The sequence below is a fragment of the Manis javanica genome, chromosome 1 (assembly GCF_040802235.1).
Source record: "Manis javanica isolate MJ-LG chromosome 1, MJ_LKY, whole genome shotgun sequence".
In the NCBI taxonomy this organism is placed as follows: domain Eukaryota; kingdom Metazoa; phylum Chordata; class Mammalia; order Pholidota; family Manidae; genus Manis; species Manis javanica.
Window position 1 is genome coordinate 93,468,640 of NC_133156.1, and position 15,307 is coordinate 93,483,946.

Here is a 15,307-nt window from a genome sequence, read left to right on the forward strand (position 1 = left end):
TCTTTCTGGACTTTTTTAGGCAAAATATAAATACCTTTTTTCATAATTGGTATTGTACTACATATATTTATTTCCTTGTTATATTGATCTACCTGAACCTTTTAAATTGCTACATATTATTCTATTGTATAAATATCCCCTTATTTAATGAATTGATTGTATTTTTGCTGTTCCTCAATACTATAACAAATGTGAATATTCTAATGCTTATACCTTTACCTGCTTTTCTGATTATTTTGTTATAATAGTTAGCTAAAATTGATTTTCTTTTAAAGGATGTGCAAACACCAGATTTTAACATACTGCTCTGTAAAAAAAATGGCTTTTTCCTTCTAGCTCCAACACAGGACATACTTAGTCTTTGCCAAACTGGTATAAAAAGTACCTGATTATTTTAATTTGCATTGCCAGAAGATACCAAGAGTGGGCATATTTTAATATTTCCCATTCATCATTTTGTGTGTATGTGTGTAAATTACCTTTTATGTCTCCTACTATTCTCATTTTATTATTAGTTTATCTCTAAGAGCATTTTACGTATTGAAGATAGCAAAATCTTTGTCATATGTGTATGTGGCATATAGTTTTACTCAGTTGTCTACTTTTTATAATCATATTTTGTACTTCAGAAATTTTAAGTTTTGCTTTAGTAAAACCTGTCAATCTTAGGGTGTCTTGTTTTTTTCAAAATTAGAAACATTTTACTTACCTCGAGATCATAAAACTATTTTCATTTATCATTATTTCCATTTATTACATTTACAGTTTTTACGTTTATATCTTTACTCTCTTTGGAATATTTTGGCATATGGGGAGGTAGGCTTTCAATGTCATTTTTTCTAGTGGTTAATTTATTGCCACAGTGTTATTGGTTGAATAGCTTATCTTGTTGCCACTGTTTAAAATACCATTATTGTTACATTTTACATTTCCTACTTTTTGTATTGTTTCATTAATCTGTTTGACTGTTTCTACTTCTTTGCCATCATTAAGTTATTTTTATCAGTCTGAGCTTTAGTACATTTCTGTATCTGGCAGGGAAGATATATTCCTACAAAGTAGCTGGCTACAGCTTTCATTCTAAGCTTCTTTTGTACAAAGAGCAAGCTCAGTGAAGTATGAGACTAACACTGCGAGCTTCTAGTTTATCCTCTTCCATCTTTTGTTGGTGAGATTTACTCTGAGCTATGTGATTTTTCTGGAGTTCTGCTGAAGAAATCCATATAGTTACTTCTGAAGGAGCCCCTCCTTTTCCTATGTTGACTGACAGCTCTTTACCATAGCTTGGTTTCCCTTTAATTTATTACCATCTTCTAATTTATAGAGGGTATATTTCCTTTTTTCCTTGCTACATTTCATAAAATAAAAACCAAACAGATAATTTCTTTGGATTCTTTTTAGGAACTAGGAAGGGAAAAACAATTGAAGTAAGGGCTCAATTTGCCATCTTGAAAACAGATGCTCTGACTTTTTTTTGTTGTTATTGTTCTCATTAATCTATAATTACATGAAGAACATTGTTTACTAGGGTCCCCCCTTCACCATGTCCCCCCCACAATCCCCATTACAGTCACTGTCCATCAGCATAGTAAGATGCTGTAAAATCACTACTTGTCTTCTCTGTGTTGCACAGCCCTCCCCATGCCCCCCCACATTATACATGCTAATTGTAATCCCCCATTTCTTTTCCCCACCCTTATTCCTCCCTTCCCTCCCATTCTCCCCAGACCCTTTCCCTTTGGTAACTGTTAGTCCATTCTTGGGTTCTGTGATTCTGCTGCTGTTTTGTTCCTTCAGTTTTTCTTTGTTCTTATACTCCACATATGAGTGAGATCATTTGGTATTTGTCTTTCTCCGCCTGGCTTATTTCACTAAGCATAATACCCTCTAGCTCCATCCATGTTGTTGCAAATGGTAGGATTTGTATTCTTCTTATGGCTGAATAATACTCCATTGTGAATATGTACCACATCTTCTTTATCCATTCATCTATGGATGGACACTTAGGTTGCTTCCATTTCTTGGCTATTGTAAATAGTGCTGCGATAAACATAGGGGTGCATCTGTCTTTTTCAAACTGGGCTGCTGCATTCTTAGGGTAAATTCCTAAAAGTGGAATTCCTGGGTCAAATGGTTCACATATGTTGGTGCTCCTGTGTTGGGTGCATATATATTTATAATGGTTATATCCTCTTGTTGGACTGACCCCTTTATCATTATGTAATGTCCTTCTTTATCTCTTGTTACTTTCTTTGTTTTGAAGTCTGTTTTGTCTGATACTAGTACTGCAACACCTGCTTTTTTCTCCCTGTTGTTTGCATTAAATATCTTTTTTCCATCCCTTGACTTTTAATCTGTGCATGTCTTTAGGTTTGAGGTGAGTCTCTTGTAAGCAGCATAGAGATGGGTCTTGCTTTTTTATCCATTCTATTACTCTGTGTCTTTTGATTGGTGTATTCAGTCCATTTACATTTAGGGTGATTATTGAAAGATATGTATTTATTGCCTTTGCAGGCTTTAGATTCGTGGTTACCAAAGGTTCAAGGTTGCATTCAGTCATCCTATCTTACTGTCTAATTTAACTCACTTATTGAGCTATTATAAACACTGTCTGGTGATTCTTTATTTCTCTCCCTTCTTATTCCTCCTCCTCCATTCTTTATATGTTGGTTGTTTTATTCTGTGCTCTTTTGTGTTTTGTTTAACTGCTTTTGTGGGTTGTTGATTTTATTTTTTGCCTTTAGTTAGTATTTGGTTGGTCTGCTTTCTTTGCTGTCATTTTATTTTCTCTGGTGACATCTATTTAGCCTTAGGAGTGCTCCCATCTAGAGCAGTCCCTCTAACATACCCTGTAGAGGTGGTTTGTGGGAGGCAAATTCCCTCAACTTTTGCTTGTCTGGGAATTGTTTAATCCCTCCTTCATATTTAAATGATGATCGTGCTGGATGCAGTAACCTTGATTCAAGGCCCTTCTGTTTCATTGCATTAAATACATCATGCCATTCTCTTCTGGCCTGTAAGGTTTGTGTTGAGAAGTCTGATGATAGCCTGATGGGTTTTCCTTTGTAGGTGACCTTTTCTCTCTCTCTGCCTACCTTTAATACTCTGTCCTTGTCCTTGATATTTGCCATTTTAATTATTATGTGCCTTGGAGTTGTCCTTTTTGGGTCCCTTCTGTTGGAATTTCTGTGTGCTTCTGTAGTCTGAGCAACTATGTCCTCCCCCAATTTGGGGAAGGTCTCAGCAGTTATTTCTTCAAAGATGCTTTCTATCTCTTTTTCTCTCTCTTCTTCTTCTGGTACCCCTATAATGTGGATATTGTTCCTTTTGGATTGGTCACACAGTTCTCTTAATATTGTTTCATTCCTGGAGATCATTTTATCTCTCTCTGGGTCAGCTTCTATGCATTCCTGTTCTCTGGTTTCAATTCCATCAATGGCTTCTTGCATCTTATACATTTTGCTTATAAATCCTTCCAGAGATTGTTTCATTTCTGTAATCTCCTTCTGGACTTCATCCCTTAGCTCTTGCATATTTCTCTGCAGCTCCATCAGCATGGTTATGACCTTTATTTTGAGTTCTTTTTCAGGGAGATTGGTTATGTCTATCTCCCCAGGTTCCCTCTAAGGGGAGGATGTCTCGGTTAGTCTGGTTTGTGTCAAATTCTTCTGCCTTTTCATGGCGATAGAGGTAGTTGTGGGGAGCTGGTGTGTGTGTCGCCTGGGAGAACGTCCCTTCTTGCTGGTTTGTGGCCTTCCTCTCCTGGGAGAACAGTGACCCCTAGAAGCTTGTGCTGGGCAGCTGCATGCAGACAGGGTCTCTGATTCTTGCCCGGCCACTGTGGAGCTCCACGGTTGCTATGGGCATGGCCAGCCTGAGGCTGCTGTTCCAATATGGTGGAGCCACATCAGAGGGGAAATGGGCGGGAGGCTGTTTATTGCTGTGAGGGGTCTCTGAGCTGCACTGCTGCCCAGGGGGTTAGGGCGCCTAGAGTTCCCTGGGATTCCAGCTGCTGGGCTCAGTGTCCCTGGACGCTTCCATCCAGCTGTGGGGTCCCTGTCCCTTTAAGACTTTCAAGAAGCACTTGCTTTTCTCTGTCCCATGGGCGCCGGCTGCGGGAACCTGCTCACAGGTCTTAATGTCTTGTTTCCCTAGTATCCAGCACACTATGAACTGTGTGTCTGTGCTCCCAGTGCAGATGGCTAGGGCTCCCTCTCCCTCTCCGCTCCGACTCCTCTCCTCCCAGTGGGCGCTGGGGTGAGGGGTGCTCAGGTCCTGCCAGGCCACAGCTTGTATCTTACCTCCTCGCAAGGCGCTGGGTTCTCACAGGTGTAGATGTAGTCTGGCTGTTGTCCTGTGTCTTCTGGTCTCTCTTTTAGGAATAGTTGTATTTGTTGTATTTTCAAATATATATATGATTTTGGGAGGAGATTTTCGCTGCTCTACTCACACCACCATCTTGATCAGTATCCTGACTTTTTTTTATCAATTAAATATTAGCATTATGAGTTTGTAAAAATGACCTAAAATGAAATTTAAAAAAAAGAAAATACTTTCTACTGGGGTTTAAGTCTATATAATTTTCTATACATATCCTTTGCATTCAGTCATCCTGAAACAAAGAAAAATCAAGTATTATTTTATTGAGTATAATATACATTTCTTCCTAATTAATAATTTAAAAACCTTGACATATAAAAGTGGCAGCTGGAAATTCTAACTTATAAAATGAATTTTAATGATATTATGCAGTATATGTAAAAATCCTTGGGTCATTGTCAAAACAGCAGTAAAAGTGTGGCAAATAATTTCTATTTCCAGGCACATCCCCTAAGATTCAGCTTGGGTTTAAACTCAGAGAGGATCCACAAGAGCAAATGAGCAAAAACAACATGATAACTTTTCTTGGTGAAGATGCAGTCTTACAGGTGTGTGGCATTTTGATTAAATACAAGCTTATTAAAAATTGGAAATGCTGTTTTAAAGAGTGGCAAATTATAAATGATTAATTTGTTTTTATTAATCTATCAATATACAATCTTATTTTGGTTTCAAATGTACACCACAGTGGTTCAACATTCCCCTTGATCAACTTATATTGTGACTGCAAATTGTGCCTTTTATCCACCTTGCCTTCCCCTTGCACCCACCCCCACCCTTCCCCCTTCGTAACCATTAGTCACTTCTCAGTTTCTATGAGTCTAATACTGTTTTGTTTCATTCTCTTTTGCTTTGTTTTTATATTCCACAAATAAGTGAAATCATACAGTATTTATCATTGTCTGCCTGGCTTATTTCATTGGGCATAATGTTCTCTAGATCCATGCATGTTGTTGCAAATGGCAGGATTTCTGTTCTTTTATGGCTGAATGATACTCCATTGTGTATATGTACCACATCTTCTTTATGCATTCATCTATGGATGGACACTTTGGTTGTTTCCATATCTTGGCTATTGCAAATAGTATGGCAATAAATATAGGGGTGCATATATCTTTTTGAATCAGGGATTTTGTTTTCTTTGGGTAAATTCCTAAAAGTGGAATTACTGGGTCAAATGGTATTTCTATTTTTAGTTTTCTGAGGAACCTCTGCACTTATTTCCATAGCAGCTGCACCAATTTGCATTCCCACCAACAGTGTAGGAGGGTTCCTATTTCTCCGCATCCTCACCAGTATTTGTTGTCTCTTGTCTTTTGGATAGTGACCATTCTAACTGGTAAGAGGTGAAATATCATTGTGGTTTTCATTAGTGTTTGCCTGATGATTAGCAATGTGGAGCATCTCTTCATGTGACTGTTGGCCATGTGTATTTCTTCTTTGGAGAAGTGTCTGTTAATATCCTCTGCCCATTTTTTAATTGGGTTATTTGTTTTTTGGGTGTTGAGGCATATGAGTTCTGTATATTTTGGATGTTAACCCCTTATCAGATAAATGGTTTACAAATATATTCTCCCATACTGTAGGATGCCTCTTGTTCTGCTGATGGTGTCTTTTGCTGTACAGAAGCTTTTTAGTTTGATGTAGTCCCATTTGTTCATTTTTGCTTTTGTTTTCCTTGCCTGAGGAGAAGTGTTCAGGAAAAAGTTGCTCATGTTATATTCAAGAGACTTGCTATTCTTCTAAAAGTTTTATGGTTTCATGACTTAGATTCAGGTCTTTGATCCATTTTGAGTTTACTTTTGTATATGGAGTTAGAAAGTAATCCAGTTTCATCTCTTACATGTAGCTGTGTAGTTTTGCCAACACTAGTTGTTGAAGAGGCTGTCTTTTCCCCATTGTATATTCATGACTGCTTTATCATATTAATTGACCATATGTGCTTGGGTTTATATCTGGGCTGTCTGTTTTGTTCCATTGATCTATGTGTCTTTTCTTGTGCCAGTACAAAATTGTCTTGATTACTGTGGCTTTGTAGTAGATCTTGAAGTCAGGGAGTGTAATCCTCCCAGCTTTATTCTTCCTTCTCAGAGTTGCTTTGGCTATTCGGGGTCTTTTGTGGTTCCATATGAATTTTAGAATTATTTGTTCTAGTTCACTGAAGAATGCTGTTGGTATTTTGATAGAGATTGTGTTGAATCTGTAAATTCCTTTCGGCAGGATGGCCATTTTGACAATATTAATTCTTCCTATCCATGAGCATGGGATGCATTTCCATTTATTGTTGTCTTTAATTTCTGTCATGAGGGTCTTGTAGTTTTCAGGGTATAGGTCTTTCACCTCCTTGGTTAGGTTTATTCCTAGGTATTTTATTATTTTTCATTCAATTGTAAATGGAGGATGATGTATTTTTAAATTCAGTTTACTAATATTTTGTTGAGTAGTTTTGCATTGTGTTCACCAGGGTTATTGGTCTGTAATTTTCTTTTTTTGTGGTGTCTTTGCCTGGTTTTTGTATTAGAGTGATGCTGGCCTTATAGAATGAGTTTGGTAGTATTCCCTCTTCTTCTACTTTTTGTAAAACTTTAAGGAGGATGGGTATTATGTCTTCACTAAATGTTTGATAAAATTCAGCAGTGAAGCCATCTGACCCAGAAGTTTTGTTCTTAGGTAGTTTTTTTATTACCAATTCAATTTCGTTGCTGGTAATTGGTCTGTTCAGATTTTCTGTTTCTTTCTGGGTCCGCCTTAGAAGGTTGTAATTTTCTAGAAACAGAAAGTTGTCCATCTTTTTCTTCTATATTATCCAGTTTGTTAGCGTGTAATTTTTAATAATATTCTCTAATAATTCTTTGTATTTCTGTGATGTCCATAGTGATTTTTCCTTTTCTCATTTCTCATTCTTTTTATGTGTGCAGACTCTCTTTTTTTCTTGATAACTCTGGCTAGGGGTTTGTCTAGTTTGTTTATTTTCTCAAAAAGGCAGCTCTTGCTTTCCTTGATTCTTTCTATCGTTTTATTCTCTTTGATTTTATTTATTTCTGCTCTAATCTTTATAATGTTCCTCCTTCTACTGACTTTCAGCCTTATTTGTTCTTCTTTTTCTAGTTTCGTTAATTGTGAGTTTATACTGTTCATATGGGATTGTTCTTCTTTCCTCATGTAGGCCTGTATTGCAATATACTTTCCTCTTAGCATGGCCTTCGCTGCATCCCACAGATTTTGCGGTGTGGAATTATTCTCACTTGTCACCATATATTGCTTTATCCCTGTTTTTATATGGTCATTGATCCATTGGTTATTTAGGAGCATGTTGTGAAGCCTCCGTGTGTTTGTGGGATTTTTCATTTTCTTTGTTTAATTTATTTCTAGTTTCATATCTTTGGGGTCTGAGAAACTGGTTAGTAGAATTCCAATCTGTTTGAATTTATAGAATAGTATATGATCTATTCTTGAAAATGATGTGCACTTGAGAAGAATGTGTATTCTGCTTTTGGGTGTAGAGTTCTGTAGATGTCTGTTAGTTCCTTCTGTTCTTATGTGTTGTTCACTGCCTCTGTCCTCTGTCTCCTTACTTATTTTCTGTCTAGATGATCTGTCCTTTGGAGTGAGTGAGGTGTTGAAGTCTCCTAGGATGAATGCATTGCATTCTATTTCCCCTTTTAATTCTGTTAGTATTTGTTTCACTTACGTAGGTGCTCCTTTGTTGGGTGCATAAATATATTTAATGGTTATATCTTCTTGTTAAATTCACCACTTTATCATTATGTAATGTCCTTCTTTGTCTCTTGTGACTTTCTTTGTTTTGAAGTCTATTTTGTCTGATACAGAAGTACTACAACTCCTGCTTTTTTCTCCCTGTTAACTGCATGAAATATCTTTTTCCATCCCTTACTTTTAGTCTGTGTATGTCTTTGGGTTTGAGGTGAGTCTCTTGTAGGCGGCATATAGATGGGTCTTGTTTTTTTTTATCCATTCATTGACTCTGTGTCTTTTGATTGGTGCATTCAGACCATTTACATTTAGGGTGATTATTGATAGGTATGTACTTATTGCCATTGCAGGCTTTAGATTCATGGTTACCAAAGGTTCAAAGTTAACTTCCTTACTATCTAAGAGTCTAACTTAACTCACTTAGGATGGTATTGCAAACATAATCTAAAGGTTATTTTTTTTCTCCTCCTTTTTCTTCTTCCTCTATCCTTTATATATTAGGTATCATATTTTGTACTCTTTGTCTATCACTTGATTGACTTTGGGAGTACTTGATTTAATTTTGCATTTGCTCAGTAATTAACTGTTCTACTTTCTTTACTGTGGTTTTATTACCTCTGGTGACAGCTATTAAACCTTAGGAACACTTCCATCTATAGCAGTCCCTTCAAAATAAACTATAGAGATGGTTTGTGGGAGGTAAATTCTCTCAGCTTTTGCTTATCTGGAAATTGTTTAATCCCTCCTTCAAATTTAAAAGATAACCTTTCTGGATAAAGTATTGTTGGCTTGAGGCCCTTCTGCCTCATTGCATTAAAAACATCATGCCACTCCCTTCTGGCCTATAAGGTTTCTGCTGAGAAGTCTGATGATAGCCTGATGGGCTTTTCTTTGTATGTGATCTTATTTCTCTCCCTAGCTGCTTTTAATAGTCTGTCCTTATCCTTAATCTTTGCTATTTTAATTATTATATGTCTTTGGTCTTGTCTTCCTTGAGTCCGTTGTGTTGGGAGATTTGTGTATTTCCATGGCCTGAGAGCATATCTCCTTCCCCAGATTGGGGAAGTTTTCAGGAATTACCTCCTCAAAAACAATTTCTATCCTTTTTTCTGTCTCTTCTTCTGGTAACCCTATGATACGAATATTGTTCCGTTTGGATTGGTCACACAGTTCTCTCAATATTCTTTCATTCTTAGAAATCCTTTTTTCTCTCTGTGCCTCAGCTTCTTTGTATTCCTCTTCCTTAATTTCTATTTCATTTATCATCTTGTCCACCATATCTAATCTGCTTTTAATGCCTTCCTTTGTATTCTTCAATGATTGGATTTCTGTCCTAAATTCATTCCTGAGATCTTGAATATTTTTCTGTACCTCCATTAGCATGTTTATGATTTTTACTTTGAAATCTTTTTCAGGAAGATTGGTTTCATTTGACTCTTTTTGTGGTGTTTGTACAATTTTGGTTTGACCCAGGCTCCTTTCATGTTTCGTATTTGTATGTGGTACCCTCTAGTGCCTAGAAGCTGTACTTTCTGGAGCTGCTCAGCCCTTGGAGCAATGTCTGGGGTGGCAAGGGAGTGCTGTTGGTGCCTAGGAGGAGGAAAAAGCAATTTCCTGCTTCCCCACTGCTATGCCTGTCTCCACTGCCTGAACCAGTGGGCTGAGCACCTGGGTATAATCCTCTATGCTTTCCTGTTGTAGCTCCTGTAGGCGGGGCCTCCCTCTGGCTGGCCTATCCCCAAGGTAGTGTTTGCTGCTTTGTGAGCCAGGTGGGGCTGGCCAGGAGGAAGGCACAGCAGCCTGTATATCACGGATGGGAGACTTGGAGCTGTGTAGCCAGCCAGGGGCCTGGAGCACCTGAAGATCATGAAAGTTCCCAACCTGCTGGGCAGAGTGCACCCTGACAATTTTGTCTACCTGTCATCTTTCTCCTGAGCATTAAGCTCTGTGCACCTTGCCTGTTTAGCAGCCCTCACGCTGTTAGGAAGTCTCTCAGACTGCCTGCCTTTCTTTTGTTCCAGAGCAGCCAGATATGGACCCATGCTTTCCACAAGCGGCTGGAATCTCAGTCTCTCCAGGCATTCTGCCTGTCTTAGCTTTCCAACGCCCCTAATCATGAAAGCACAATGAAATGTAGGTTTGTGTTCCCAAAGCAGATCTCCAGAGCTAGGTATTCAGCAGTTCCTGGCCTCCACTCCCTTCCTGCTCTCTTTCTCTTCCTCCCACTGGTGAGCTGGGGTGGACGAAGGACTTGGGTCCCACCAGACCATGGCTTTGGTATGTTACCATGTTCCATGAGGTTTATTCTTTTCTCCAGGTGTATGCAGTCTGGTGTAGCCCTCTTTCCTGTTGCTCTTTCAGTATTAGTTTTATTAATCATATTTTCATATTATAGGCACTTTTAGGAGGAAACCTCTGTCTCACCTCTCACGCCACCACCTTTTTAATCCAATCTCTCAGTCCATTTACATTTATAGTGGTTATTGATAGGGATGTACTGATTACCACTTCATTATTTTCTGGCTGATTTTTATAGCTCCTCTCTGTTCCCTTTTTCCTCTCTTACGCTCTTCTCTTGTTATTGATGGTTCTCTTTAGTGTCATAATTTTATTTCTCCTTTTTTAAAAGTTTATTTATTTATCTATTTTTGTGTATTTATTATAGGCTTTAGTTTTGTGGTTACCAAATGTTCAAGAATAAAAAAGGTTCCTTACTATATAATAGTCTATCTTCAGTTGCTGATTACTGTATTTCAGACACATTCTAAAGGTACTTTTTTTCCTTCTTTATCCTCCAAATTTTTTGTATTAAAAGTCATAGTCTGCATTTCTTGTGGATCCCTTGACTGATTTTATGTGTAGTTGTTTCTTCTTTTTTTAAAACTTTTTAATTTAATTTTATTTTGTTATCATTAATTACAATTACATGAAGAACATTATGTTTACTAGGCTCTCCCCTACCCCAAGTACCCCCCCCACAAACCCCATTATAGTCACTGTCTATCAGCATAGTAAGATGTTGTAAAATCACTACTTGTCTTCTCTGTGTTACACAGCCCTCCCCTTTCCCCCCACCCCCACATTATACATGCTAATCATAATACGCCCTTTCTTCTTCTCCACACTTATCCCTCCCTACCCTCCCATTCTCCCCAGTCTCTTACCCCTTGGTAACTGTTAGTCCATTCTTGGGTTCTGTGATTCTGCTGTTGTTTTGTTCCTTCAGTTTTTCTTTTGTTCTTATACTCCACAGATGAGTGAAATCATTTGGTATTTGTCTTTCTCTGCTTGGCTTATTTCACTGAGCATAATACCCTCTAGCTCCATCCACGTTGTTGTTAATGGTAGGATTTGTTTTCTTCTAATGGCTGAATAATACTCCATTGTGTATATGTACCACATCTTCTTTATCCATTCATCTACTGATGGACACTTAGGTTGCTTCCCATTCTTGGCTATTGTAAATAGTGCTGCAATAAACATAGGGGTGCATCTGTCTTTTTCAAACTGGAGTGCTGCATCCTTAGGGTAAATTCCTAGAAGTGGAATTCCTGGGTCAAATGGTAAGTCTATTTTTAGCATTTTGAGGAACCTCCATATTGCTTTCCACAATGGTGTAACTAATTTACATTCCCACCAGCAGTGTATAAGGGTCCCCCTTTCTCCAGAAGCTTGCCAACATTTGTTGTTGTTTGTCTTTTGGATGGTAGCCATCCTTACTGGTGTGAGGTGATATCTCATTGTGGTTTTAATTTGCATTTCTCTGATAACTAGCTATGTGGAGCATCTTTTCATTTGTCTGTTGGCCATCTGAATTTCTTCTTTGCAGAACTGTCTGTTCAGCTCCTCTGCCCATTTTTTAATTGGATTATTTGCTTTTTGTTTGTTGAGGTACATGAGCTCTTTATATGTTTTGGATGTCAAGCCTTTATTGGATCTGTAATTTACAAATATATTCTCCCATACTGTAGGGTACGTTTTTTTCTATTGATGGTGTCCTTTGCTGTACAGAACCTTTTCAGCTTGATATAGTCCCATTTGTTCATTTTTGCTTTTGTTTTCCTTGCGCGGGGAGATACATTCATGAAGAAGTCACTCATGTTTATGTCTAAGAGATTTTTGCCTACGTCTTTTTCTAAGAGTTTTATGGTTTCATGACTTACATATTCAGGTCTTTGATCCATTTCCAATTTACTTTTGTGTATGGTGTTAGGCAATGATCCAGTTTCATTCTCTTACATGTAGCTGTCCAGTTTTGCCAGCACCATCTGTTGAAGAGACTGTCATTTCCCCATTGTATGTCCATGACCCCTTTAACAAATATTATTTGACCATATATGTTTGGGTTAATGTTTGGAGTCTCTGTTCTATTCCACTGGTCTGTTGCTCTGTTCTTGTGCAAGTATAAAATTGTCTTGATTACTGTGGCTTTGTAGTAGACCTTGAAGTTGGGATTGAGATCCCCGCCACTTTATTCTTCTTTCTCAGAATTGCTTTGGCTATTCGGGGTCTTTGATGCTTCCATATGAATTTTTGAACTATTTGTTCCAGTTCATTGAAGAATGTTTTTGGTAAATTGATAGGGATTGCATCAAATCTGTATATTGCTTTGGGCAGGATGGCCATTTTGACGATATTAATTCTTCCTAGCCAAGAGCATGGGATGAGTTTCCATTTGTTAGTGTCCTCTTTAACTTCTCTTAAGAGTGTCTTATAGTTTTCAGGGTATAGGTCTTTCACTTCCTTAGTTAGGTTTATTCCTAGATATTTTATTCTTTTGATGCAATTGTGAATGGAATTGTTTTCCTGATTTCTCTTTCTATTGGTTCATTGTTAGTGTATAGGAAAGCTACAGATTTCTGTGTGTTAATTTTGTATCCTGCAAGTTTGCTGTATTCCAATATCAGTTCTAGTAGTTTTGGAGTGGAGTCTTTAGGGTTTTTATGTACAATATCGTGTCATCTGCAAATAGTGACAGTTTAACTTCTTCTTTACCAATCTGGATTCCTTGTATTTCTTTGTTTTGTCTAATTGCCATGGCTAGAACCTCCAGTACTATGTTAAATAACAGTGGGGAGAGTGGGCATCCCTGTTTTGTTCCCAATCTCAGAGGAAAATCTTTCAGCTTCTCGCTGTTCAGTATGATGTTGGCTGTAGGTTTACTGTATATGGCCTTTATTATGTTGAGGTACTTGCCCTCTATACCCATTTTTTGAGAGTTTTTAACATGAATGGATGTTGAATTTTGTCAAATCCCTTTTCAGCATCTATGGAGATGATCATGTGGTTTTTGTCTTTCTTTTTGTTGATGTGGTGGATGATGTTGATGGATTTTCGAATTTTGTACCATCCTTGCATCCCTGAGATGAATCCCACTTGGTCATGGTGTATGATCCTTTTGATGTATTTTTGAATTCGGTTTGCTAATATTTTGTTGAGTATTTTTGTATCTACATTCATCAGAGATATAGGTCTGTAGCTTTCTATTTTGGTGGGGTCTTTGCCTGGTTTTGGTATTAGGGTGATGTTGGCGTCATAGAATGAGTTTGGGAGTATTCCCTCCTCTTCTATTTTTTGGAAAATTTTAAGGAGAATGGGTATTATATCTTCTCTGTATGTCTGATAAAATTCCGAGGTGAATCCATGTGGCCTGGGGATTTTTTTCTTGGGTATTTTTTTGATTACCACTTCAGTTTTGTTGCTGGTAATTGGTTTCTTTAGATTTTGTGTTTCTTCCTTTGTCAGTTTTGGAAGGTTGTATTTTTCTAGGAACTTGTCCATTTCTTCTAGGTTTTCCAACTTCTTAGCATATAGGTTTTCATAGTAGTATCTAATACTTTGTATTTCTGTTGGGTCCTTCGTGATGTTTCCTTTCTCATTTCTGATTCTGTTGATGTGTGTTGATTCTCTTTTTCTCTTAAGAAGTCTGGCTAGAGGCTTATCTATTTTGTTTATTTTCTCAAAGAACCAGCTCTTGGTTTCATTGATTTTTTCTATTGTTTTATTCTTTTCAATTTTGTTTGTTTCTTCTCTGATCTTTATTATGTCCCTCCGTCTGCTGACTTTAGGCCTCATTTGTTCTTCTTTTCCCAATTTTGATAATTGTGACATTAGACTATTCATTTGGGTTTGTTCTTCCTTCTTTAAATATGCCTGGATTGCTATATACTTTCCTCTTAAGACTGCTTTCACTGCGTCCCACAGAAGTTGGGGCTTTGTGTTGTTGTTGTCATTTGTTTCCATATATTGCTGGAACTCCATTTTAATTTGGTCCTTGATCCATTGACTATTTAGAAGCATGTTGTGAAGCTTCCATGTTTTTGTGAGCCTTTTTGCTTTCTTTGTATAATTTATTTCTAGTTTTATATCTTTGTGTTCTGAGAAGTTGGTTGGTAGGATTTCAATCTTTTTGAATTTACTGAGGCTCTTTTTGTGGCCTAGTATGTGGTCTATTCTGGAGAATGTTCCATGTGCACTTGAGAAGAATGTGTATCTTGTTGCTTTTGGGTGTAGAGTTCTATAGATGTCCATTAGGTCCATGTGTTCTAGTGTGTTGTTCAGTGCCTCTGTGTCCTTTCTTATTTTCTGTCTGGTGGATCTGTCCTTTGGAGTGAATGGTGTGTTGAAGTCTCCTAAAATGAATGCATTGCAGTCTATTTCCTCCTTTAATTCTGGTAGTATTTGTTTCATATATGTTGGTGCTCATGTATTGGGTGCATATATATTTATAATGGTTATATCCTCTTGTTCGACTGACCCCCTTATCATTATGTAATGTCCTTCTTTATCTCTTGTTACTTTCTTTGTTTTGAAGTCTATTTTGTCTGATACTAGTACTGCAACACTTGCTTTTTTCTCCCTATTTGCATGAAATATCTTTTCCATTCCTTGACTTTTATTTTGTGCATGCCTTTGGGTTTGAGGTGAGTCTCTTGTAAGCAGCATATAGATGGGTCTTGTTTTTTTCTCCATTCAGTGACTCTGTGTCTTTTGATTGGTACATTCAGTCCATTTACATTTAGGGTGATTATCAATAGTATGTACTTATTGCCGTTTCAGGCTTTAGATTCGTGGTTACCAAAGGTTCCAGGTTACTTTCCTTACTATCTAAGAGTCTAACTTAACTTACTTAGTATGCTGTTACAAACACAGTCTAAAGGTTCTTTTCTGTTTCTCCTCCTTTTTCTTCCTCCTTCATTCTTTATATATTAGG

The 15,307-nt window shown here is 37.5% G+C and overlaps 1 protein-coding gene across 1 annotated transcript in view; it reads left to right on the forward strand.

The window, feature by feature from the left end:
* ANKRD31 (ankyrin repeat domain 31) overlaps nt 1–15,307 on the forward strand; it is a 173,190-nt gene that overhangs the window by 9,945 nt on the left and 147,938 nt on the right. The window contains exon 3 of the mRNA XM_037000313.2: nt 4,822–4,928. Coding sequence (XP_036856208.2) covers nt 4,822–4,928 — 107 coding nt within the window. The remainder of the gene's footprint in view (nt 1–4,821; nt 4,929–15,307) is intronic.